At 47.2% G+C, this 22,797-nt stretch overlaps 2 protein-coding genes across 2 annotated transcripts; both read left to right on the top strand.

Moving 5' to 3' along the window:
- The first annotated feature begins 1,955 nt into the window (after positions 1 to 1,955).
- On the top strand, positions 1,956 to 9,397 carry LOC147351625 (keratin, type I cuticular Ha7-like). Its single transcript, XM_086361023.1, has 7 exons — positions 1,956 to 2,384; positions 4,584 to 4,666; positions 5,641 to 5,797; positions 6,111 to 6,272; positions 6,361 to 6,486; positions 7,178 to 7,398; positions 8,979 to 9,397. Exons 1-7 carry the CDS (start codon positions 1,956 to 1,958, stop codon positions 9,097 to 9,099), a joined length of 1,299 nt encoding a protein of 432 aa, XP_086217149.1. The 3' UTR covers positions 9,100 to 9,397.
- Positions 9,398 to 17,573: 8,176 nt separating this feature from the next.
- Positions 17,574 to 21,295, top strand: LOC147351626 (keratin, type I microfibrillar 48 kDa, component 8C-1). Its single transcript, XM_086360963.1, has 7 exons — positions 17,574 to 17,921; positions 18,119 to 18,201; positions 18,535 to 18,691; positions 19,466 to 19,627; positions 19,722 to 19,847; positions 20,019 to 20,239; positions 20,884 to 21,295. Exons 1-7 carry the CDS (start codon positions 17,574 to 17,576, stop codon positions 21,035 to 21,037), a joined length of 1,251 nt encoding a protein of 416 aa, XP_086217089.1. The 3' UTR covers positions 21,038 to 21,295.
- Positions 21,296 to 22,797: the final 1,502 nt, after the last annotated feature.

The following is a 22,797-nucleotide window of genomic DNA, read 5'->3' on the forward strand; positions in this document are numbered from 1 at the left end:
TGTAGGGAACGTCTAAATTGCCAAAATTAGTTGTATTTTCATTTTAATCTGGTTTAAAATACTTTAATTTCTCATTTGACTTTGGTGCATGGATTCTTAAAAAGTGTGTTATCAGGTCCTTGTTAGTTATTCATTTAAAATATAGCAGAGTGTACATGTCCATCCCAAACTCCCTAACTATCCCTTCACCTGCTGTAGAGCACATGGAACTCTGCTCAATGTATGTGGCAGCCTGGGTGGGAGGGGAGTTTGGGGGAGAATGGGTACATGTACATGCATGGCTGAGTCCCTTCGTTGTTCACCTGCGGCGATCACAACATTGTTTAATGGGCTATACCCCAATACAAAATAAAACGTTTTTTTTTTTTTTAAAGTGTGTTATTCAGTTTTCAACCACCAAAATCAGCTTGGAATTTAGGTTTCTCTTTCATTGTCTGGCCTAGTGTTTTCCCCTCATATTTACACAGGAAACTTCCATTTCTTTTCTGTTACTTTCGTTCTAAAGGAACCTGATATTTATTTTTCCTTAGATCTGAGGAGAATCAGCTTCCAGGCCAAGTGTCCTGTCTTTGACTCCCCTTAACTGAAGACTAAATATGAAATGGTCCTGGCATTCACGGCTTCCAACAACCTGGAGCAAACACAGCTTTCCAGTGTTGGCATATAGTCTTCACAGTAAGTGCAAACACAGGTAGACTATTTTCCATTTCTCAAACGTGTTTCATTCTGTTCATTTCGCTCTCTATGAGAAATGCTCTTCCCCCCAACCCTTTCTGGAAGCCATCATTCAAAGCACATTTATTTTTATTTTTTGATGTGGACCATTTTAAAAGTGTTTATTGAATTTGTGACAATATTTCTTCTGTTTTATGTTTGATTTTTTGGCCATGAGGCATGTGGGATCTCAGCTCCATGACCAGGGATTGAACCCCACACCTCCTGCATTTGGAGGCAAAGTATTAACCACTGGACTAGCATGGAAGTCCCCAAAACACGTTTTAAATGTTCCTATTGGACTCTTCCCTGATGGCCCAGTGGTTAAGAATCTGCCTACCAATGCAGGGGACATGGGATCGATCCCCGGTCCAGGAAGACCCCCCATGCTACAGGGCAACTACGCCTGTGCGCCACAACTATTAAACCTGTGTTCTTAGAGCCCACACATCACAGCAAAGAGTAGCCCCTGTTCACCAAACAAAGAAAGCCCATCTGCAGCAATGAAGACCCAGCACAGCCAAAAATACATAAATAGAAAAATAATTTAACTATTCCCTTTTCCATGAAGTCTTTCTGGTCTGTCAGTGTGTTTTCTTCTACTTAAAATCATCATAGTTCTTTAAGAATTTTTTTAATTAAAAAATTACTTTCTAGCATTCTCTATTATTGCCTTTTTAATATCAAGACCACTAAATTTCTTATCCTTCTTATTAAAATAGAACTCCCTCCCTCCAGCAGTGTCCCACAATGCATAGTCCACACCAATCTGCTGAAATGAACTCCTGACTTTTTCCTTTCCTCAGTGTGCCCACTGGATTAATATTTTAAACTTGCCATGATGGGAACATTCAGTGGCAGGAAAAGAGTATGGAAGTGAGAGCAATTTTGAGGACATTGTTGGAGGCTCTGGTTCTCCGTGCCTTCACAGGGATCAGTGGACAGAGGGGTGAGAGACAAAAGCCGCAGGACGTGGCAGCTCAAAGATGACCTCATTTTCCCTGTTTTCTAGGACCCTGCGGTCAGGGGAGGCTGTGTGGGTCATGGCCTCTTTCATGAGCTCATTAACTCTTTACAGGGGACAAACTCAACTGAGTAATAGCGCGGTTGTTTAAGAATCCATATACATATTCATGAGGAAAACGCCAGTTTTCTTGTACCAGCGCCCACGATAGGTCTAGGAAAGAGGGAGGTTTCAAACTCGAACAAATCCAACCGTGGACAAAGCAAGAGTCTTGGCCATGACTTCCATCAGCTGCAGTTCTCTCCTCAGTGGGCCGCTCTCACAGGCCGGGGCCGCCCCCCTGGGCCTCTCGGCCACCCTGGCACACGCCAACCGAGTCCGAGTGGGCACAACCCCCCTCGGCCGACCCAGCCTCTGTCTGCCCCACAGCTGCAACGCTGCCTGCCCTCTGCCGGGCACCTGCGACATTCCAGGCAACATCGGAATCTGCGGGACCTTCAGCGAAGGCTTCTTCAACAGCCATGAGAAGGAGACCATGCAGTTCTTGAATGACCGGCTGGCCAGCTACCTGGAGAGGGTGCGCCAGCTGGAGCGGGACAACGCGGAGCTGGAGAGCCAGATCCGAGAGCTGAGCAAATGCCCTGAGTCCACCGTGTGTCCGGACTATCAGAGCCACTTCCGCATCATCGAGGAGCTGCAGCAGAAGGTGAGGTTTGTGATGCTTCCCATCAGAGGTGGGCAACCAACAGTTCTTAGGCCAAAGTCAACCTCTTGCCTGACTTTGTAAATAAAGTTCTATTGGTACACAGCCATGCTCATTCACAGAGGTACTGTCTCTGGCTGCTTTTATGCTCCAATGGCAGAGTCCAGTAGTCGTGATAGAGATTCATGGTCTGCAAAGCCTGAAAGATTAACTGTCTGGCTCTTTTACATGACTGACCTTTGCACTAAATGTTCAGGGCCTGGACTGATGATGGAATTAGCTGTAGCTGATTTTTTTTTTTTTTAATTGAAGTGTAGTTGACTTACAATGCTCTGTTAATTTCTCCTGTACAGTAAAGTGATTCAGTTATACATATGTATATATACTTTTTAATATTCTTAAAAAATTTTTTTTGATGTGGATCATTTTTGAAAAGTATTGAAATGTTACAGTACTGTTTCTGTTGTTAATGTTTTGGTTTTTTGACTGCAAGGCATGTGGGATCTTAGCTTTCCCACCAGGGATTAAATCTGCACCTCTTGCAGAAATCTTAACCACAGGACCACCAGGGTAGTCCCTATATTATTTTAAATTTTCTTTTCAATTATGGTTTATCCCAGGATATTGAGTATAGTTCCCTGAGCTGTACAGTTTATCCAGTCTTTGTATAATAGTTTGCACCTGCTAACCCCAGACTTGGGGGGAAGAGAGTCTCTTGAGTGAAGGTGAATGTGAATATGTAAAGGATAAGATCCAGCATTTGATTCTCTGGGATTCTGAGTTTATGATAACTTACAATTCTTCAATTGTAGTTGCAAAAACAGTGCAAGTTAAGTTCTGGTGCCGTTAAAGGGGTCAGGGATATATGTTCTATGTCCTTTAAGAGCCAGTGTATTCAGTAGCATTGATCTGTTATGTATATCTGCTCTCCCCTTCAATTATAAATAGAATGCTTCTGTAGAGCTTACTTAGTTTTGGAAACAGAAAGACAGAGAATGTCAGAATAAGGGCCATGGAGCTATGGCTAGATTCAGAGAAGAACTTTGAGGAGGTTGACCAACCAGTGGTAGAGACAACTTATTAAGACTGGATCCTACCTTAAGTGTAAGTTGGTATAGCCACTATGGAAAACAGTATGGAGGTTCCCAGAAAACGAATTCTAACAGAATAGAATTATGATAATAGAATTATCATATGATCCAGTAATTCCATTCCTGGAAATATACCCAGACAAAAATATAATTCAGGATCAGAAAGATACATGCACCCCCAGTGTTCATAGCGGCACTATTTATAATATCCAAATCAGGGAAACAATATAAATGGCTATCATCAGATGAATGGATAAAGAAGATGTGGTACATATACAAAATGGAATATTACTTAGCCATAAAAGGAATGAAATAATGTCATTCCCAGCAACATGGTTGCAACTAGAGATTATCACACTAAGTGAAGTAAGTCAGAAAAAGACAAATTCCATATCATATCACTTATATGTGGAATCTAAAATATGGCAAAATGAACCTATCTACAAAACAGAAATAGGCTCACAGACATAGAGAGCAGAGTAGTGGTTGTCAAGGGAATGGCGGGAAGGGAGAGGGATGGACTAAAAGTTTGGGGTTGGTAATGACAAACCATTACATCGAGAATGGATAAACAACAAGGTTCTAATATATAGCACAGGGAACTATATTCAATATCCTGTGATAAACCATAATGGAAAAGAATATAAAGAAGAATGTATATATATGTATAACTAAGTCACTTTGCTGTATAGCAGAGACTGGCACAACATTGTAAATCAACTATACTTCAAGGAAAAGAAAGTTAAAAAAGAATGGATCCCATCTTACCTGAAACTTTCATAACCAGCCCATTGTTCTGTGGCCTAGATTCTGGCTCTTCTTGTTTATATCAGATTAAGCCTCAGATCTGGCAAAATAATAAGTCTTAGCTATGTGTTCAGTTTGCTACTATCTCCCACCTCTTGCTTCCTTTGGCTCTACACGTTCCCCTTTGCCATGCACCCTCTTGCGTGTGCCCCTTCCATGCCACAGCAGCATTGCTCACACGTTTGGGAGTTTGTGTTGTCAAGGTGATGTTGTAGATTGAACCCAGCCAATGGCTCTTCTTTTGACTGAGGCCATAGGTGACTCTGGGAATAAATGAATCCCTGAGTGTACTTTCTTTCCTCAGATCCTGTGCGTCAAATCTGAGAACAACAAGCTGGTGGTGCAAATAGACAATGCCAAACTAGCTGCAGATGACTTCAGGACCAAGTGAGTTGGGGTAGCACGCTTGGGGGAGGATCCAGATGCCTACCTTGATGCCTCTCTGGTGATGCACCTGGCATCAGAGATGCAATCAACCAAGGGCCCAAACCAACAGTTACAGCTGACATAAACAGAGGGCATTAAGTTCAAGGTCTTGAGAAAACACCCCTGGCCTTCTGCAGTTGTTTAGCCATTATAGTTTACAGTGTGATTTGAAATGCTTCCTCCACTTGATTCTGTGTAAGAAGACCCCAGTGAGGCGGGCAGGGCAGTGCTGGTGTCTGCTTTCTGAAGACATGGGGCCCAGAGCCCTGAGGGAACTTGCCAACTGGAAGTCACATGGCTGTTGAGCAGTAGAACCAGAACTCGCCCCCTCATTTCCTATCCGAGGTCATTTTGTAGGAAATTCTGCTGCCTTGGTAAAAGATGTATCTCTGCAATGCAGCTCCACCAATTTGTGAGCTCTAGTAATTCATGATAGAAATCGGGAGCCTGGAGCCATGTGGAGGTCAGAGGGTTTACATTCCCTGAGAGGGTCCAGCGGGGCAGCAGGAAGGACGTTACAGTCTATTGTCTTTCTTCTGGGCACTGTGGACGCCTCACTCCCCCGGGGTGAAAGAAGCTTCTTCCCATCCTGGCGGTTTGGCTCCTAATCTGGGACAGAGTCCAAGGTCCATCTCAGTCGGGGGGCATGGAAGATGAGGGTCTACTCTGCCGCTTCCCCTTTGGCCATCTTCCCTCGAGGGTAGCAGTGTCTGCGGGCCATGCTGGTATCCTCAGGACCGGCCGCTCTGCCTGGTTGTCCTAGGTGCTTAGTGTTGAATGAGTGAGAATCACCCTGCAGTTTCTGTGAGCACACGACCCAGGCAATGCCAACTCACGACTGGACAGCAGAGAGAAGGCCAGCGAGTCACCCTGTGGGTTGTGTCCCATGGGCCCTCTTCTCTTTAACCCCAATCCCTGCGTCTGCCCTGGTGAAGGTTCCAGACGGAGCACTCCCTCCGCCAGCTGGTGGAAGCTGATGTCTGCGGGATGCGCAGGGCGCTGGATGACCTCACACTTGCAAAGGCTGACTTGGAGGCCCAGCTGGAGTCCCGGAAGGAGGAGCTGCTCTGCCTCAAGAAGAACCATGAGCAGGTGCTGGGGCCCTTTGGGTGGCACATGGAGATGTCCTGGGGTGAATTCAGGCTTCTTCAGAGGAAGCAATGAGGCTCTTCCTCCTGCTCGGGGTAGATACTTGTGCTCTGTGGTTAAGCCTCAAAGGGGAGTTCTGGCTTTCACGGGGAACTGGCCCACTGAATGGCTTCAGAAACTACCACACTGATGCAGACAGTGCCTCGTCCTCAGAGGAGTGCAGGGAAATCATTGGAGCGAATGGGAAGTGGGAGGTGAGGCTCTGAGTGGAGGGCAGCAGGAGCCCCACCAACGGGATGTCCTCCTGTGTCCATAGGAAGTCCACACTCTGAAGTGTCAGCTGGGAGATAAGCTCAAGATTGAGCTGGACGTGGAGCCCACTGTGGACCTGGGCAGGGTGCTGGAAGAGATGCGGGGCCAGTACGAGGCCATGGTGGAGACCAACCTCCGTGACGTGGAGCAGTGGTTCCAAACTCAGGTGAGGGAGGTGCTGCGGAGCAGGGAGGGATCCGGCTGCATCTGGCCAGGGAGGTGATCGATCACTTCTCTGTGTGCTCGTGCTACAGTCTGAAGGCATCAGCCTGCAGGCCATGTCCTGCTCAGAGGAGCTGCAGTGCTGCCAGTCGGAGATCCTGGAGCTTCGACGCACAGTGAACATCCTGGAGGTGGAGCTGCAGGCTCAGCACACGCTGGTGAGTTCCTCTGGGAGCGTGGAAGACTCAGGTGGGCTCCCGCTTCTCATGGGCAGTCCCCAGGTTCAGTACATGCCTCACTTAGATATCGTCCAAGGACCCAGCTTTAACCTTGACTTCTTTGCCTTTGGGCTTCCCTGATGGCTCAGTTGGTAAAGAATCCGCCTGCAATGCAGGAGACCCCAGTTTGATTCCTGGGTCGGGAAGATCCACTGGAGAAGAGAATTGGCTACCCATTCCAGTATTCTTGGGCTTCCCTTGTGGCTCAGCTGGTAAAGAATCTGCCCGAAATGTGGGAGACCTGGGTTTGATCCCTGGGTTGGGAAGATCCCCTGGAGAAGGGAAAGGCTACCCACTCCAGTATTCTGGCCTGGAGAACTCCATGGACTGTATAGTCCATGGGGGTCGCAAAGAGTTGGACACAACTGAGTGACTTTCACTTTCACTTTCTTTGCCTTTGCAAGAACTCTCTAGTGTGTGTGGATGCTGAGGAAGTGAACATTCATGCAGTGAGGGAGGTTCTGCAAACATCTTCTAGGGTCTATGATGAAGAGCCACAGCGTGTTGTTAGTTGTTGCTGCTGAGGACTTGCTCTCTGAGCCTAATGATGGCTTGGGGTGTCATGGTCTGAAGGGGTTGAGGACAGGGTCCGTGACTTTTAATCTCTTCCCCTCTTTCTTTGGTATCACAGAAGAACTGTCTGCAGAACTCACTGTGTGAATCTGAGGCCCGCTTCAGCACTGAGCTGGCCCAGATGCAGAGCCTCATCAGCAACATAGAGGAGCAGCTGTCTGAGATCCGGGCTGACCTGGAGCGGCAGAACCAGGAGTACCAGGTGCTGCTGGATGTCAAGGCCCAGCTGGAGTGTGAGATTGCCACATACCGGAACCTTCTGGAAAACGAGGACTGCAAGTACGTAGCCTGATGTTGTTTATATCAATATCATGTGTAAAAGCAGAGACCTCTTAGTGGGAATGAACTAAAAGGAGGGAGTGGCATTGCAGATTCTACCTCTGAGGACAGACTTGCTCCCCAGGAAGCCTGGTGCTGCTTGGACATGGAGGAAGGTGTGTAAGAATTCTGAAACTCACGCCATCCATGTTACGTTTCCAGGTGCTAGTCACTCCCACCGGAGCTAACATACTCAGGCTTCAGTACATTTAGGTTTTGCTAAATTCCTTCTGGAATATCCCAGGAGCGTCACTTTCAGCATTTAAAAATATTGCGTGGAGCACTGGTACCTATTCTCTCGTTTTTAGTCTCTCAGTAGGACTGTGACATATGTGGACAGATGGTGTACCCCTCCGAGCACTCAGGAACAGGGTCAGGGGCTGTGTTTATAAATGCTTTGCTGTTGTTTCATCATTCAGTTGTGTCTGACTTTCTTTGACCCCATGGACTGTAGCCCACCAGGCTCCTGGGGTTCTGGGTTCTGGGGTTCTCTAGGCAAGAATCCTGGACTGGGTAGCCATTTCCTTCTCCAGGGGATCTTCCCGACCCAGGAATCGAACCCGAATCTTCTGGGCCTCCTGTGCCTGCAGGTGGATTCTTTACCGCTGAGCCACCTGGGAAGCCCCCAGTGGCCGTGTTTAAATTGAGAGGGTGGCTGGCCTTGGCCTGTTCCTGCTCCACCTGCTTTCTGCCTTTCTCTCCGCTGTGTTCCTTTCCTCGTGGGAGAGAACACTGGCTTTGCACAAGGCGCTCCGAGCTCTGGCTGTAGCCTCACTGAGAACTCGGAACAGTCCCTCCCCTTTCTAGGCTTAGAGGGACCTCTATGGCCTAAGCTCCTCTTTGCTCTTCCAATTCTTTTAAATTTATTTGGCTGCACCAGGTCTTAGCTGCAGGACGCAGGATCTTCAGTCTTTGTTGTGGCATGCAGGATCTCAAACTGTGGCATGTAGGATCTGTCATTGTGGCATGAGGACTCTTAGTTGAGGCATGTGGGATCCAGTTCCCTGACCAGGGCTTGAACCCAGGCCCCCTGCACTGGGAGCATGGAGTCTCAGCTACTGAACCACAAGAGAAATCCCCTGCTCTTCCAGTTCTGAAGTGCCTATTTATTTTGGACTTTCATGCACTTCTCATTCATTCTTGTTGTTCAGTCTCTCAGTTGTGTCCAACTCTTTGTGACCCCATGGACTGTAGCACACCAGGCCTCTCTGTCTCTCACCATCTCCTAAAGTTTGCCCAAGTTCATGTCCATTGCATGCATGTTGCCATCCAGCCATCTCATCCCCTGATCCCCTCTTCTCCTTCTATCCTCAATCTTTCCCAGCAGCAGGGACTTCTCCAATGGTCAGCTGTTTGCATCAGGTGACCAAAATACTGGAGTTTCAGATTCAGCATCAGTCCTTCCAATGAGTATTCAGGGTTGATTTCCCTTAAGATTGACTGGTTTGATCTCCTTGCTGTCCAAGGGACTCTCAGGAGTCTTCCCCAGCACCACAATTCATGCCAATGTTTAAACACTTTTTTTTTTTCTCTCTCTACAGGCTCCCCTGCAACCCGTGTGCAACCCCAGTCTCCAGCACCTGTGTGGGTTCTTCAGCCTGTACCTCCTGCTATCCCTGCCTTTCTGGGCCTGCTGGGTCCTGCTCATCACCTCGATGCTGAATTACTCCTCACCTGGAGGAGCCAGAAAATGGCAAACGCCTGTAGTCCCTTGGCTCCATCCCCCAGGCCTGCCACCCCAGGCCTTTCTGCCCCAGTCAGCCTATGGGGAGACTGAAGGCAGGAAGAACTTCTCTACTGATGGGCTTTCTGGTCCAGCCACTCAGCCCTGGCCCTTGGATTTGTCCTTCCTCCTTTCAGAGTGTCCTGACTGCTCTACTTTCTCTCTTCTGCTGCCTCCTGGTCTTTCAGACTTTGCTTTTAATTTGCTAATAAACTTCATTTCTGCAGCATAAAGAGCCCAGTGCCTGCGGGTCTGTTCTTTCATCCCATGCTGAGTGATACTGAGAGTGATGCTGTGGAGCTCCCTGAGCCAGGCATTCATGTAGAAGCAGAGATTGTGGTTTACTCACAGGGTGGTTCTGGGAGAGGGCAAAGCCAGTGAGGACTGTGGCTAAAATATGAAAGTTCAGCAAAATGGCACAGGGGAGAAATACCTAGCTCTTGACCTGATCAAGCCTGAACACAGAGCCAAACTGCAGAGCTAAATACAAACATACAGACTAAATAACACCCCCCACGCCCCCACCTTTTTATCTGGATGAAGCCAGCTGGTCCTTGAGCAAAGGAAAAACTCAGATCAGAACTTCTGCTGGCCCCTCCAGAATACTTTCCTTGAAGTAAGTTTTCGTGATCACATGCTCATTATGAGCAAGGCATCGTCTTGGGGCTTTATAAACACTGGGACACAGGGTCCCACAAAAACCCTGCAAAGAGGGAGTGGCTATTACCATTTTTAGCGGGGGTGCTGAATCAAGGCTTGAAGCCCAGTTTCTTTGAATTATATCCAAAGTCCATACTTTGGAAGCTTTGAAGAGGCAAAAATTAAACATGAGAAAATTTAGGACAGTAGTTCTAAAATTGTGGTCCTCCAACCAGTAATACCAGCATCATTTGAGAACTTGGTGGAAATGCATCTTCTTGGGCCCCACCCCCAGGCTTTCTGAGTAAGCAGTCTGTTTCATTGAGCCTTCCAGGTGATTCTATGCATAATCAAGTTTAAGAACCACTGTTAGGGGGTTTATTTGGGAAGTGAGATCACTGCAGAAGGGATGGGCCTTACTCCCCTGATCTCATGGATGAGGAACTCTTGATCCCATTGAGTTAGTGGTGAACATGTTGAGCAATGGTAATTGCTGAGCTGATCGCTATATCAATCTGCTGCTGCTGCTAAGTCACTTCAGTTGTGTCCGACTCTGTGTGACCCCATAGACGGCAGCCCACCAGGCTCCCCTGTCCCTGGGATTCTCCAGAACTGTCTTCTGGTTCCAAGACACATGAACCAGAAGCTCCATATTTCGGCAGTGATGGCTAAAAAGAGCATGTCTCCAGAAAGCAGCATCAGAACTGGCCAAGTAGTAAGTAGTGAGTTCCCCATAACTGGAAGCATTCAAAGAGGGCTTTTATAACCACATGGTGAAGACACTGAGGAAGTCACTCAGGTGTCTGATGGAGCTGGATAAGATGGTTGTAGAGGGTCTTCTAGCCCCTCAAATTGATGACTTTCTGCTTTCTAGGTCTTATTAATCAGTGAAACTACAAGCAGAGCCAAAACACTGAATCCAGCAGCTGGTTCTTGTCTTCCCTCTCTACCCCTTGAACTCTCTGAATCAGAGTAGCTTGCTGAGAAATTTACAAAGTCTAGCCCATCCTCTGCAGGAGTGACCACAGTCCCAAGTCTCAGGGATCTCCATGGTTTTAAGTCAGAACCTGGCTGCTGTGCCTCCAACTGCTCTCAAGCCTGGAAACCTACCTATTGGCCACTGTCTCTGCAAACAGGACTGATTTGCTTGGGAGCCATCAGGACTTGCTTCGTAGGAAGCTCTGGAAGGTCAGAGGCTGTTCACCCTTCCCTCCCCTCCCCTCCCCTCCCCTGTGCCTCTGCTCTTTTCCCAAGTGTAGAGCTGTGTGGGCACAGGCGATGCATCCCTGAGACACGTATCCAAGAGTGGGTCCCAATAAGAAAGAGCAATCTCAATCAGTCTTAATTTAGCTCCCCAGCCCAAACACCTTTGCTTCTTCCTTTGTACTTATATAGCTCCTTTCATCCAACAAGTTCAAAGCCATTTAACAAAATAAAGCCACTTACTCTTGCACCATGAGAGAGGAGGGAAGCATTGTTCTTCCCATGTAAGGAGATGGAGAGGAGGTGAGTCATTCAGTGGTGGAAAGATTCTTCTGGTGACATGAAATGAGTCAGTGGGGCCTCAAGGTGACTGACCTGTGTTTCTTAAGTTCATATACAATGCCTTGTCATCTATAATTAAAATATTAGCTTTGATGAGACATTGTGTGTCTGTGTGTGTGTCTGTGTGTGAATGTGTGAAGTGGTTTGGGAAGAAATGCTGGGTAAAGGAGATAATTATGCTTGGGAAGGTGTGAAGAGCTTCCCTGGAAACCAAACAATCCTTTATTACCATCATCACTACCATCACCACCACCACAATTATCTTTTTCATCATCACCATCACCATCATCACCATCGCTACCATCATCATCATCATTACGTATCTTCATCATTATCATCATCAGTGATGCTTACACTCTCTGAGCTCTTACTAATTAGCCAGGCACTAATTTAAGTTAGGGATAAGTTTACATACATACACTCATTTAACCCTATAGCAATCCTATGAAGCCAATATTATTGTTATCCCCATTTTGCAGATGAGGAACCAAAGCTCAGAAAGGCTAAATAACAGCTGAAAGTCTAAATAACAGAAAGGCTAAAGGCCCAAGGACACACAGCTACTCAGTGGGGAAGCCAGGGTTCAGATCCAGGTAGTCTTACTCCAGCAACTGTTCTTCCAACCATTGTGCTGTACAGAGGCCAAGTCTCAGTTTGTGTCAGCAGAACAACAGAACCGTAATCACACCAATGTTTTGATTTGTTTTCCTTGAAGGCAATAAGACAGTGTTTATGCTTGAGAATCCTTTCATATCTGAGAACTTATGCCATAAAATGAAAATAGCATGAGGAGCCTGGCAATTGTGATGGTGGGAAATCATCAAAGAAGGCTAGTCACTCTCCGCCATTACTAGGACCACTTTGTCCATTGAGGTAGAGAAGGAGAAGAGAAATAGAACCCTGTATGTATGTTCATCATTGTACCATTTACAAAGTGCTTTCACATCTGTTATCCAACTGGAGCCCCTACCCCCAAACCCTGAGAGAGACAGAACAGGTTCCGCAATCTGCATTTTGCAGCAGAAGAAGTTCAAAGTTAGGGATGCACTCAAGCCCAAGTCTTCTCCTTCCTGGCGCATTACCCTGAACCAAACTGCCAAGCATTTTACTGAGGTACCTCTGGATAAAACTTTAGATTTAGACTCTCTCCAAGGCTGGGGGGATGGTTAGATGGTTGGATGGCATCACTGGCTCAATGGACTTGAGTTTGAGCAAGCTCCAGGAGATGGTGAAGGACAGGGAAGCCTGGTGTGCTGCAGTCCATGGGGTCACAAAGAGTCGGATATGACTGAGGGACTGAACAACAGCAATAAGTCTGGGGGGAGCTGGCTGAGATGGATTTTGCAGGGCCTGGGAATCCCCCAAAGGATAATCTTCCCAGTGCATCCTCTCACCCTGCAATGTCCTCCCTGCCCACCACATTGCAGGCTGAGTCTCCTGGCCTCCTTCAGCTGAGGCTCCCACTTTAGGCTAGTTTTTGTACCCACACTTCTCTTGCCTTCCTTCCCCTTTCCTCCCCCAGCTTGTCAGACATCCTAAACATGTGGTTTGTTCATTCACATTAGCTTCAAGGCCCTCTGCCAAGAGGCCTCCACCACCAGTATCTCTCTCTGATTCTGAGGGTGGCCACTGTGTCCACCTACCAGCAGGGTCACCCATCACCTCTATTTCTCCCTGCTAATATTGTTCCCTTTTCTAGAAAGAGGAAGCTCTTACACTTGCTTGACTCAGCATTGCCTCTTTTCTATCTTCTGTCCCATGCCCCATCCCTTGAAGCCTCCTTCACCTGCTTTGAAACTCATCTCAATGACCACAGATTCTACAGGGATGCTTCAGAACCACCAAGAAATGAGAACTGATACTAAAATAAAATAACTCATTACCAGGCCTGGTTGAAGAAAAGATTCTTAAAGGGATTAGGGATTAGTGAGATCAGTTGTTTGAAACCAACCTCTGAGTCACCTAGAGAGTAGAGTCACCAATAAATTTCCTTTAGGGGACAAGGAGATAATCTGAAATGGCTGCATCCGTCACCTCTTGGCTGAGAATCATGAATTGGGTTGAAATGGCCTGACTGGAGTTTGGGGCAGGAACAAGTGTGGGAAAAGAGGGAGGGGGAAGGAAGGAATTGTTTTTTTTTTGGAGAGGAGGTGAAGGGCTCAATTATATTACCGTACATTAGAGTTAGTTATAGGCTTGACTGCCTGCTCAGCGGGACTGAGACCACATCATTTGCTTGTCCCCCACAAGTATCCCCTCTCCACCCACCCTGGCCCTCAACCCCCAATCCCACAGTCCTGGGACTATGCCAGGCACTTGGTAGAAGTTCAAAAAGTGATTACTGTCTTTAACATCATATATACAGTCTTCTAAATCCATTAAATACAAATAAATTTCCAAATGTCCGTATACCTTTAAAATATCTCCTCTCCTCATCTTCTTGTCATTTCTCATATATTTGGGGAACCCATGTTAGTTTGAGTTTTTCATAAAATGATAATTTGCTACAGGAACTGTGATTATTCCATTTCAGTTTCATCCCATGCCCATCATGGAGAAGCTGCTCTTTAAACGTGCTTTGAAAAAACTTAACTAAGTAAAATTGTGGGTTTGATAGTCCTGGACTGCTCAGTTTCTCTCTGAGTGAATAAACTCTGCAAGTACTTCAATTAGGAGATCAAGAGAGTACATGAAGTCTACTGCTAATCTGTGTGAGGCCATGGAGACCTTATAATCTTGGAATCCCATGAAATTGTTAGTTTCTCAGTCATATCCAACTCTTTGCAACCTCATGGACTGTAGCCCATCAGGCTGTCCACGGAATTCTCCAGGAAAAAATACTGAAGTGGGTAGCAATTCCCTTCTCCAGGGTATCTTCCTAGTCCAGGGATCAAACCCAGGTCTCCTGCATTGCAGGCAGATTCTTTACTGTCTGATCTACCAGGGAAGCCCCTGGAGTCCCATCTTTCCCACTAATTCAAGAAGTAAATTCACATAAGCCTATTGATATTTTGAAAGCATTGCAAGAAAGAAGCTAGATTTAAAAGGGATGGTAGCATTATTGTTTACTTACCAGCTCCTCAGTCCACTGTCTCTCTCCTGAATTCTTGTGCCATTTCACCTTCTGCAGGGAAAAAAGGAATCTCCAGGAGAAGCCAGCAGGTAACAGGTGTAACCTGTTCTTTGCTGCATCTTTGTGGTTGCTGATTGACTGTGCCTTGAAGATGTACAGGTGTGACTACCCCAGCTCCTTTCTTCCTTTCTCTTCTACACACTCCTATCATTCAGGAACAGGTAGCAGGGCCCCTTTTGACATTTTGCAGCCTGGATGTAGACAACAGTGAATTTCTCAGCCACAAACAAATCTCAGACTGGATCATGGAGCTGATGCTCTGGTCTGGACACCTTGGAACAATGTCACTTCTGTCTGAGGCCTCAGAAACTATGGTCCCATGTCTGTAGATCTCTTCTGAGTCTCCGTTTACATCTCTCAGGATACTCATCAGGGTGGACCACTCTTCTGTACCTTCATTTAGGTTGTCTTGGTTACTTCTCACCTTTCCATCCTCCAGGTTCCCTCACTTGAAGATGGGCTAGCTTCGTCTGATCAACATTACCCGTTGTGGTTCAGAGGATTCCTTCCAGGTTCCCTCCTTGCCTCTTCTTTGCATTCTTATCTTTCTTATTAAACACATCTCTCCCTGCTTCCCTCTTTTCCCATTTCTTGGCTCTTTCTGCATTGTATGCAAGATATGTCTGCTTTTTTTTGTCCCAATCCTTGAATCTTCTCATACTTAGAACCTAAGCATTCTCCTTTGTGTAAAGCCTCCATGATGCTACGCTGGCCAATCAGTAGATAAGACCAAAGATCATGAAGGATGCTGCTGGCATTTAGTCTGAGCTCCCCAGGTGGGGAAGAAGGCAGGATTGTGGTGCCTTGCTGGAAAGCCAGTGCTTTAAAGCAGGCTGACAAGAGTTGGGAAGCAGGCTTGTGCTGTTCCCTAGGAGCAAATGCCCATCAGTCTGATTCACAGGGCTTTCCATTTGTCCCAAGCCTGGATGAGTGAGACAGGAGCTCCTGGCCTTGAGTCTTTCCTCTGGGAAGTCTCAGTGATGCTTGCCTTAGGACCCACCTATTTCTCCCCTTTTAATTGCCTTGGAGGAAAACAAAGAGATTTTGATTTTATTATAAGTCTGGAGCTTTTGGTCAATGGCGTTATAGTAAGTGACGATAATGGCCTTGGAGAGGGTAGATGAAGGACCTTTCATCTGAGACAAAGCGGAGTGCTGTGTGAATACCATCATGAAAGCTTGCTGGGGGGAAGGACTTCAATAAGCTGTCAATAAAACTGCCTCTGGAGGGCAGCCAAAACCACAGCAGAGGCTGGGGTGCTGCTCCCCAAGGGGCAGGTGGTACCTGGTGGTGCAATATTTATATGTTCAGAACTTTGGTCCCCCTTCCTCAGACCTTCTAGTGCCTTCAGTGACTCCAAGATTGTCTTGCAAAATCCCCTTTAGCCGTGTTTCCTCATTTTCTCTCCTGGGCACTGAGGTCCTTGGATTCAATGACATGACCATGGAGCCCCCTCCCTTGGCATCTTTCAACCTTTGATTCTTAAACCAGGTAGCAGGTAACCCAGTAAGGCTGATGGTGGGAGCCTGGGACAGGGTATGATGCATCTTCCTGGTGTGACAATTATACTTGGAGAATTGGGCAAAATGTTAGAAATTCTAACTGGAAATTTAAAAACAGTTTCTGTTAAACCCAACATGCAATTTTCATGCTTGAGGGGGCTCCTTTGGACTATCTCCTAGACTTACCACTCACTCTATTCTAACACGATGGCTAGATACCTCACTGGAAAAGTTTTGCAAGCCTAGCAGTATTCCTTTCTCACACCCACTTCCAGAGACTTCCTTAATTTTAATGCATTTATATGGATTTCTCAGCTTGCATTTTCTCAACCTTCTTTCTAAATGATCTCTTCTTCCAGAATCTTCCTTGTTCTCATTCTCAAACTAATTATCAAAGCCTCTATCTTTAAAATTCCTCTACATTCCTTTTTCTTTTGCCGCACCTGGAAGCATATAGGATTTTAGTTCCCTGACCATGGCCCCTGCAATGGAAATGTGGTGTCTTAACCACTGGACCACCAGGGGAGTCCCTTCTCTACAGACCTTTTTAAATTTAATTTTTTTAATTAATTAAAACATTACTTAAAAAAATTTTTTTTTAATTGAAGGAAAATTGTTTTATGATGTTATATCAGTTTCTGCTGTACAGCAAATTGAATCAGTTATGCACATACATATATCTGGGTTTCCCCAGTGGCTCAGCTGTAAAGAATCTGCCTGCAATGTGGGAGGCCTGGGTTTGATCCCTGGTTGGGAAGATCCCCTGAAGGAGGGCAAGGCTACCCACTCCAGTATTCTTGCCAGGTGAATCCCATGGACAGAGGAGCCTGGTAGGCTACAGTCCTTAGGGTCACAAAGAGGTGGACACTACTGAAGTGATTGAACATGCCTGCACACATACATACATCCACTCTTTTTTAGATTCTTTTCCTTTTACAGTCCTTCTGAGTGATAGACAGGTGGCATTACACAAATAGATGTCCATCCTTCTTGGCTGTGGCCCGAGTCAATTCTTATCCACCTCTCGTCTTCTAAGGCTTGGATTCTACATCATTGAAGGATTCTGTATCATTGAAGGATTCTGTCTCAAAGCAGATGGAAAGGGAACACACTTCTGACTTAATGCAACTTGTTCCTTGATTCAATCCTAGTCCCTCCCTGGAAATGCCAGGTGGGCCAGGAGGTGAATTTGATCATGGTTTTACCAGATCACGTAACACAAAAGAATGTCATTGGACGGACTAACTCCCAATTAACAAGGGCAGATCCTCGGGCTAGACCATGTGGCTTCTTTGAAGGTCTACCGCAGGACAATGATTTCATGGGTGCACAGCGTGAAGAGTAGTCCTGACTTAACAAGAAGCCAAGTAAAAAAATTTATGGCACAAGGGACTCTTCTGAGGAAGACCTATAACAGATTGAAGGGAAGGGCATTTGAAGAGCAGTGAAAAAATAAAAAGAAAAAAGACATTACATACTGTGTCCACACCCTCTGGGGATGGGGTATAAATGCTCGACAGAGGCAGAAGGCCCACAAGCTCCTTGGAGAACTTGGACTCTGTGTTCAGTCGGGCACCTCACTCCCTCCAGCACCATGTCTTACAACTTCTGCCTGCCCAACCTGAGCTTCCGCTCCAGCTGCTCCTCCAGGCCCTGCGTGCCCCCCAGCTGCTGTGGCACCACCCTGCCCGGGGCCTGCAACATCCCCGCCAACGTGGGCAGCTGCAACTGGTTCTGTGAGGGCTCCTTCAATGGCAACGAGAAGGAGACCATGCAGTTCCTGAATGACCGGCTGGCCAGCTACCTGGAGAAGGTGCGGCAGCTGGAGCGGGAGAACGCGGAGCTGGAGAGCCGCATCCTGGAGCGGAGCCAGCAGCAGGAGCCCCTCTTGTGCCCCAACTACCAATCCTACTTCCGGACCATCGAGGAGCTCCAGCAGAAGGTGAGGGGCCTTGCTGTCCTCTCTAAGCAGGGGGAGTGTCTCAGGATTCTCAGTCTGGGGGAGAGAACTGTGTTTCTTGCATCTAGGCCATCTTGATTCCTCCTTTTACCTTCAAAATGGCTTTTTAAGCATTTTTAAAGAAGTTAATGATTTCATAGTTATTTTCAGTCCTGACCCAGAAACCTCTCATTCCCCAGATCCTGTGTGCCAAGTCAGAGAATGCCAGGCTGGTGGTGCAGATCGATAATGCCAAGCTGGCCGCAGATGACTTCAGGACCAAGTAAGTGGTTCAGATTTCGCATGGGTGCCCGCTCCTTTTGTTCAGTGAAAGAAGAGGGTTTTCCATGGCTGACTGAACAGCAGTCAACCATCAATCATGAAGGATTCTGCAGAGGATTGGGGGGACCAAACAAAGGAGTCACAAAAGTAGATGAGGACTCAAGTCAATTTTGGGATTAATATTGGGTCTTGACTGAGCCTCTAGCACCCTGCCTTTGTCTCCTGGGTCTACTCACTGCCAAAGGGGGAAGGCAAGGTGATTGGGGTTATCCAAGATCATTCCTGTGAGTCTTCAGGGTCTGCCAGTTACTGCTCTGACCCTCTCCTTGTGCAGGTATGAGACGGAGCTGGGCTTGCGGCAGCTGGTGGAGTCAGACATCAACGGCCTGCGTAGGATCCTGGATGAGCTGACCCTGTGCAAGTCCGACCTGGAGGCCCAGGTGGAGTCCCTGAAGGAGGAGCTGATCTGCCTCAAGAGCAACCATGAGGAGGTGAGACCAGAGATGAGAAATGAAGAAATCTGACTCAGCCTCAGGCCTAGGGTGGCTTTAGTGACTTGGGGTGGTAGAATCAGGGATAAGAATCTTTCAGATTTCTTCGAAAACACCAAAACTTCATGATGAAAGAAAACATTGTGAGATGAAACCTATCCATGTTCCCAGATAAGGTGTATCTTTCACTCAAAATTGGGGCATCACTTTTGTTTCCCAGGGCACCTCCCTGGGCTTGTGATTGGCTGCTGATTTGTAGAAGTCCCAGCACTGCTCTGATCATGCCGTTTGAAGCCATCTCTCTTCCCCAAAGCCAAAATATCAGTCTTGGTGAATCAACATCTCTATTCTTTCAAAGTCTTGATGAAAAATGATCCAGGGTTCCTTCTCTCTCCTGGGAGGGGTCATGACAATATCTTACTTGATGACAAGAATGGTTTGATATACAATCTGAAATTATACAGCCAATTCTTTTTATTTATGGGGTTGTCTGCAGCCAGTCTACAACCTGGGAAATTTGGGCATTTATACATCCTTGAATAGCCCCCAGGCAAACCCCTGGAAAATTTTTTTTTAATCCAAGGATCATGACACAGTCATGGTGGGAAGGAGTTGAACACATGGAACACAGACCACTTTACCTTCTGTCATAGCTGTTTCACTAGACGTTCCTTTTCCAAGGAAATAGATGAATAGGATGTCAACAAGCAGTGCCATTTCTTAGGTTCCACTCTTCATTGAGGATAGTCGCTCTTGCATTTTCTGCGTCCACAGGAAGTCAACACCCTGCGGAGCCAGCTGGGAGATCGCCTCAACGTGGAGGTGGACGCTGCCCCCACTGTGGACCTCAACCGTGTGCTCAATGAGACCAGGGCTCAGTACGAGGCCTTGGTGGAGACCAACCGCAGGGACGTGGAGGAATGGTACATCAGGCAGGTGAGTACATGAGCACGTGGTGTCTCAGGACCCTCAGCCCCTTGGGGCCCTTCAGGTGGGGTCTGATCCTGCCTTCCGCATTTTGGTGTTTCAGACTGAGGAGCTGAACAAGCAGGTGGTGTCCAGCTCAGAGCAGCTGCAGTCCTGCCAGACAGAGATCATTGAGCTGAGACGCACAGTCAACGCCCTGGAGGTGGAGCTTCAGGCCCAGCACAACCTGGTGGGTATTGATGAGACTCCTGGTGAGGAGGTGAGGTTGGGGAGTCAGGGGTACTGGTTTGCCCTCCAGACCACCCTCTCCTGAATTCTTGGAGCTTGTGACTTGTTTGGAAGCGATGGAGAAGTCCCTGAAGGAGCAGCTCTGTGACCTTCCTCCCCTTCCCTCTGACAGAGAGACTCCCTGGAGAACACCCTGACGGAGACGGAGGCCCGCTACAGCTGCCAGCTGGCCCAGGTGCAGGGCCTGATCGGCAACGTGGAGTCACAGCTGGCGGAGATCAGGAGTGACCTGGAGCGGCAGAACCAGGAGTACCAGGTGCTGCTGGACGTGCGGGCCCGGCTGGAGTGTGAGATCAACACGTACCGTGGGCTGCTGGACAGCGAGGACTGCAAGTGAGTACTGAGCAGGTGTTTGGTGAAGCCTTGTGCACATAGGCATACTTCTTAGTTGGACTCCAGGCAAAGACTGCATACCTTGGAGAGGAAATTATACCTTCACACCAGACATGCTCAAACAGAGCACAGAAAGCAATGTGGTTAACATTAAAAAATAAAGTGGCACGAATTGCTTGAGGGACAAACTAAAATTGTACAGCCAACTCTGCAGTCTACTGTGATGATATTGATATGCGATCAATGACATTTCTTACATGTTGTAATACCATACTGTGTAGAGGGTACATTTCCACATACTACCTCATCTGCCGCTAGAGTTACCACGAGGTCGACAGGATCAGTATTCTCGTCATTCTGTGGGTGAAGGGATCGGGGCTTGAAGAAGTTTAGTGACTTATCCAAGGTCACCAGCTAGGAATGGACAGTGTTGGGAGCTGAGACCAGAGTTTCTGAGTCTCTGTCCAGCACTTTTGATAGCATATGACAGGGAGACCACTAGCATTGATAGTGAGCTTTGTATCAGGTGAGCCTGTGACCTTCTCTATTATAGGTCAGGTCAAGTCTCAGTGGGCAGTCCACTCTCGGGGTCTCTCTGGTTACATCACAAGCCTCCCTCAATTTATATCTTTCCCTTTCTCCAGGCTGCCCTGCAATCCCTGTGCCACGACGAATGCCTGCGGCAAGACCATCACACCCTGCATCTCCAGTCCCTGTACCCCCTGTGCTCCTGCTGCCCCCTGCACGCCCTGTGTCCCCCGCTCCCGCTGTGGGCCTTGCAACTCCTATGTGCGCTAGAGTCCAGTGGTTGCCCAAGGAGCAAGGAGACAGGGCCCAGGGTTCTGGAGCTGTGACTTGGCCCTGGTTCTTTCCAACAAACGGGTTAGAAAACACAATGTGCATGCCTGGAGCTGCCCCAGGGGGGGAATCCAGAAGCTCACGCAACCTCCTCAAGATGATCCCTGCCCACAGTTTCCTTCCCTTGGGACTGTTTCTTCTTGGCTTGTCCAGAGAGCCTGCCCACGTGTCAGCAACCCTCCCTTGTAACCTTCTAATAAACTCAATTTCCTTGGCAAAGTACATGCCTTTCTCATTGGTATTCATTTGTCTCACCACGCCTGTTGCTTGAGCATTCTATAAAAGGCCATTTGAAAGCAGAACCTTACATATAATGGCTTGAGTCTTGGATAGGAAAGCTGCTCCAGGCCTGGTAGGCAGATGGCCGGTCCCGTGGGTGAGTGGAGGTGGGCAGGAAAGAGGGCAGGACAACTGAAGTGTGGCTCCATCTCCCCTCAGCCATTCTTGGGTTTACTCCTTCACCCCTGTTGACCAGGATATCTCCTAGAGTTGATTGTATCTGAAACTAAAATGAAGAGGCATGAGCTGGGGGCTGGAAAGAGGCTATGCAAAGCTCATCTTTTCTAAGCTGGAAGTTTTATTTATTTATTCAGTTCAGTTCAGTTGCTCAGTCGTGTCCAACTCTTTGTGACCCCATGAATCGCAGCATGCCAGGCCTCTCTGTCCATCATCAACTCCTGGAGTTCACTCAGACTCACGTCCATCGAGTTGGTGATACCATCAAGCCATCTCATCCTCTGTCGTCCCCTTTTCCTCCTGCCCCCAATCCCTCCCAGCATCAGAGACTTTTCCAATGAGTCAACTCTTCGCATGAGGTGGCCAAAGTACTGGAGTTTCAGCTTTAGCATCATTCCTTCCAAAGAAAGCCCAGGGCTGATGTCCTTTAGAATGGACTGGTTGGATTTCCTTGCAGTCCAAGGGACTCTCAAGAGTCTTCTCCAACACCACAGTTCAAAAGCATCAATTCTTTGGCGCTCAGCCTTCTTCACAGTCCAACTCTCACATCCATACATGACTACTGGAAAAACCATAGCCTTGATTAGACGGACCTTTGTTGGCAAAGTAATGTCTGTGCTTTTGAATATGCTGTCTAGGTTGGTCATAACTTTCCTTCCAAGGAGTAAGCATCTTTTAATTTCATGGCTGCAGTCACCATCTGCAGTGATTGGAGCCCCCCAAAATAAAGTCTGACACTGTTACCACTGTTTCCCCATCTATTTCCCATGAAGTGATGGGACCAGATGCCATGATCTTCGTTTTCTGAATGTTGAGCTTTAAGCCAACTTCTTCACTCTCCTCTTTCACTTTCATCAAGAGGCTTTTTAGTTCCTCTTCACTTTCTGCCATAAGGGTGGTGTCTTCTGCATACAAGAGGTTATTGTTATTTCTCCTGGCAATCTTGATTCCAGCTTGTGCTTCTACCAGCCCAGTGTTTCTCATGATGTACTCTGCATATAAGTTAAATAAGCAGGGTGACAATATACAGTGTTGACGTACTCCTTTTCCTATTTGGAACCAGTCTGTTGTTCCATGTCCAGTTCTAACTGTTGCTTCTTGACCTGCATATAGGTTTCTCAAGAGGCAGGTCAGGTGGTCTGGTATTCCCATCTCTTTCAGAATTTTCCACAGTTTATTGTGATCCACACAGTCAAAGGCTTTGGCATAGTCAATAAAGCAGAAATAGATGTTTTTCTGGAACT

Source organism: Bos grunniens, chromosome 19 (genome assembly GCF_055505025.1).
Source record: "Bos grunniens cultivar Pamir isolate PY7600 chromosome 19, Bosgru_T2T1.0, whole genome shotgun sequence".
Taxonomy (NCBI): domain Eukaryota; kingdom Metazoa; phylum Chordata; class Mammalia; order Artiodactyla; family Bovidae; genus Bos; species Bos grunniens.

What these genes read in the sequence shown, in the direction of transcription:
- LOC147351625 (XM_086361023.1), top strand. Translation starts at nt 1,956, where the DNA reads ATGACTTCCATCAGCTGCAGTTCTCTCCTCAGTGGGCCGCTCTCACAG. An exon ending in TCGAGGAGCTGCAGCAGAAG is followed by an intron (nt 2,385 to 4,583) that starts GTGAGGTTTGTG and finishes TTCTTTCCTCAG; the next exon opens with ATCCTGTGCGTCAAATCTGA. An exon ending in CTGGAAAACGAGGACTGCAA is followed by an intron (nt 7,399 to 8,978) that starts GTACGTAGCCTG and finishes CTCTCTCTACAG; the next exon opens with GCTCCCCTGCAACCCGTGTG.
- LOC147351626 (XM_086360963.1), top strand. Translation starts at nt 17,574, where the DNA reads ATGTCTTACAACTTCTGCCTGCCCAACCTGAGCTTCCGCTCCAGCTGC. An exon ending in GCAGATGACTTCAGGACCAA is followed by an intron (nt 18,202 to 18,534) that starts GTAAGTGGTTCA and finishes CTCCTTGTGCAG; the next exon opens with GTATGAGACGGAGCTGGGCT. An exon ending in AGGAATGGTACATCAGGCAG is followed by an intron (nt 19,628 to 19,721) that starts GTGAGTACATGA and finishes TTGGTGTTTCAG; the next exon opens with ACTGAGGAGCTGAACAAGCA.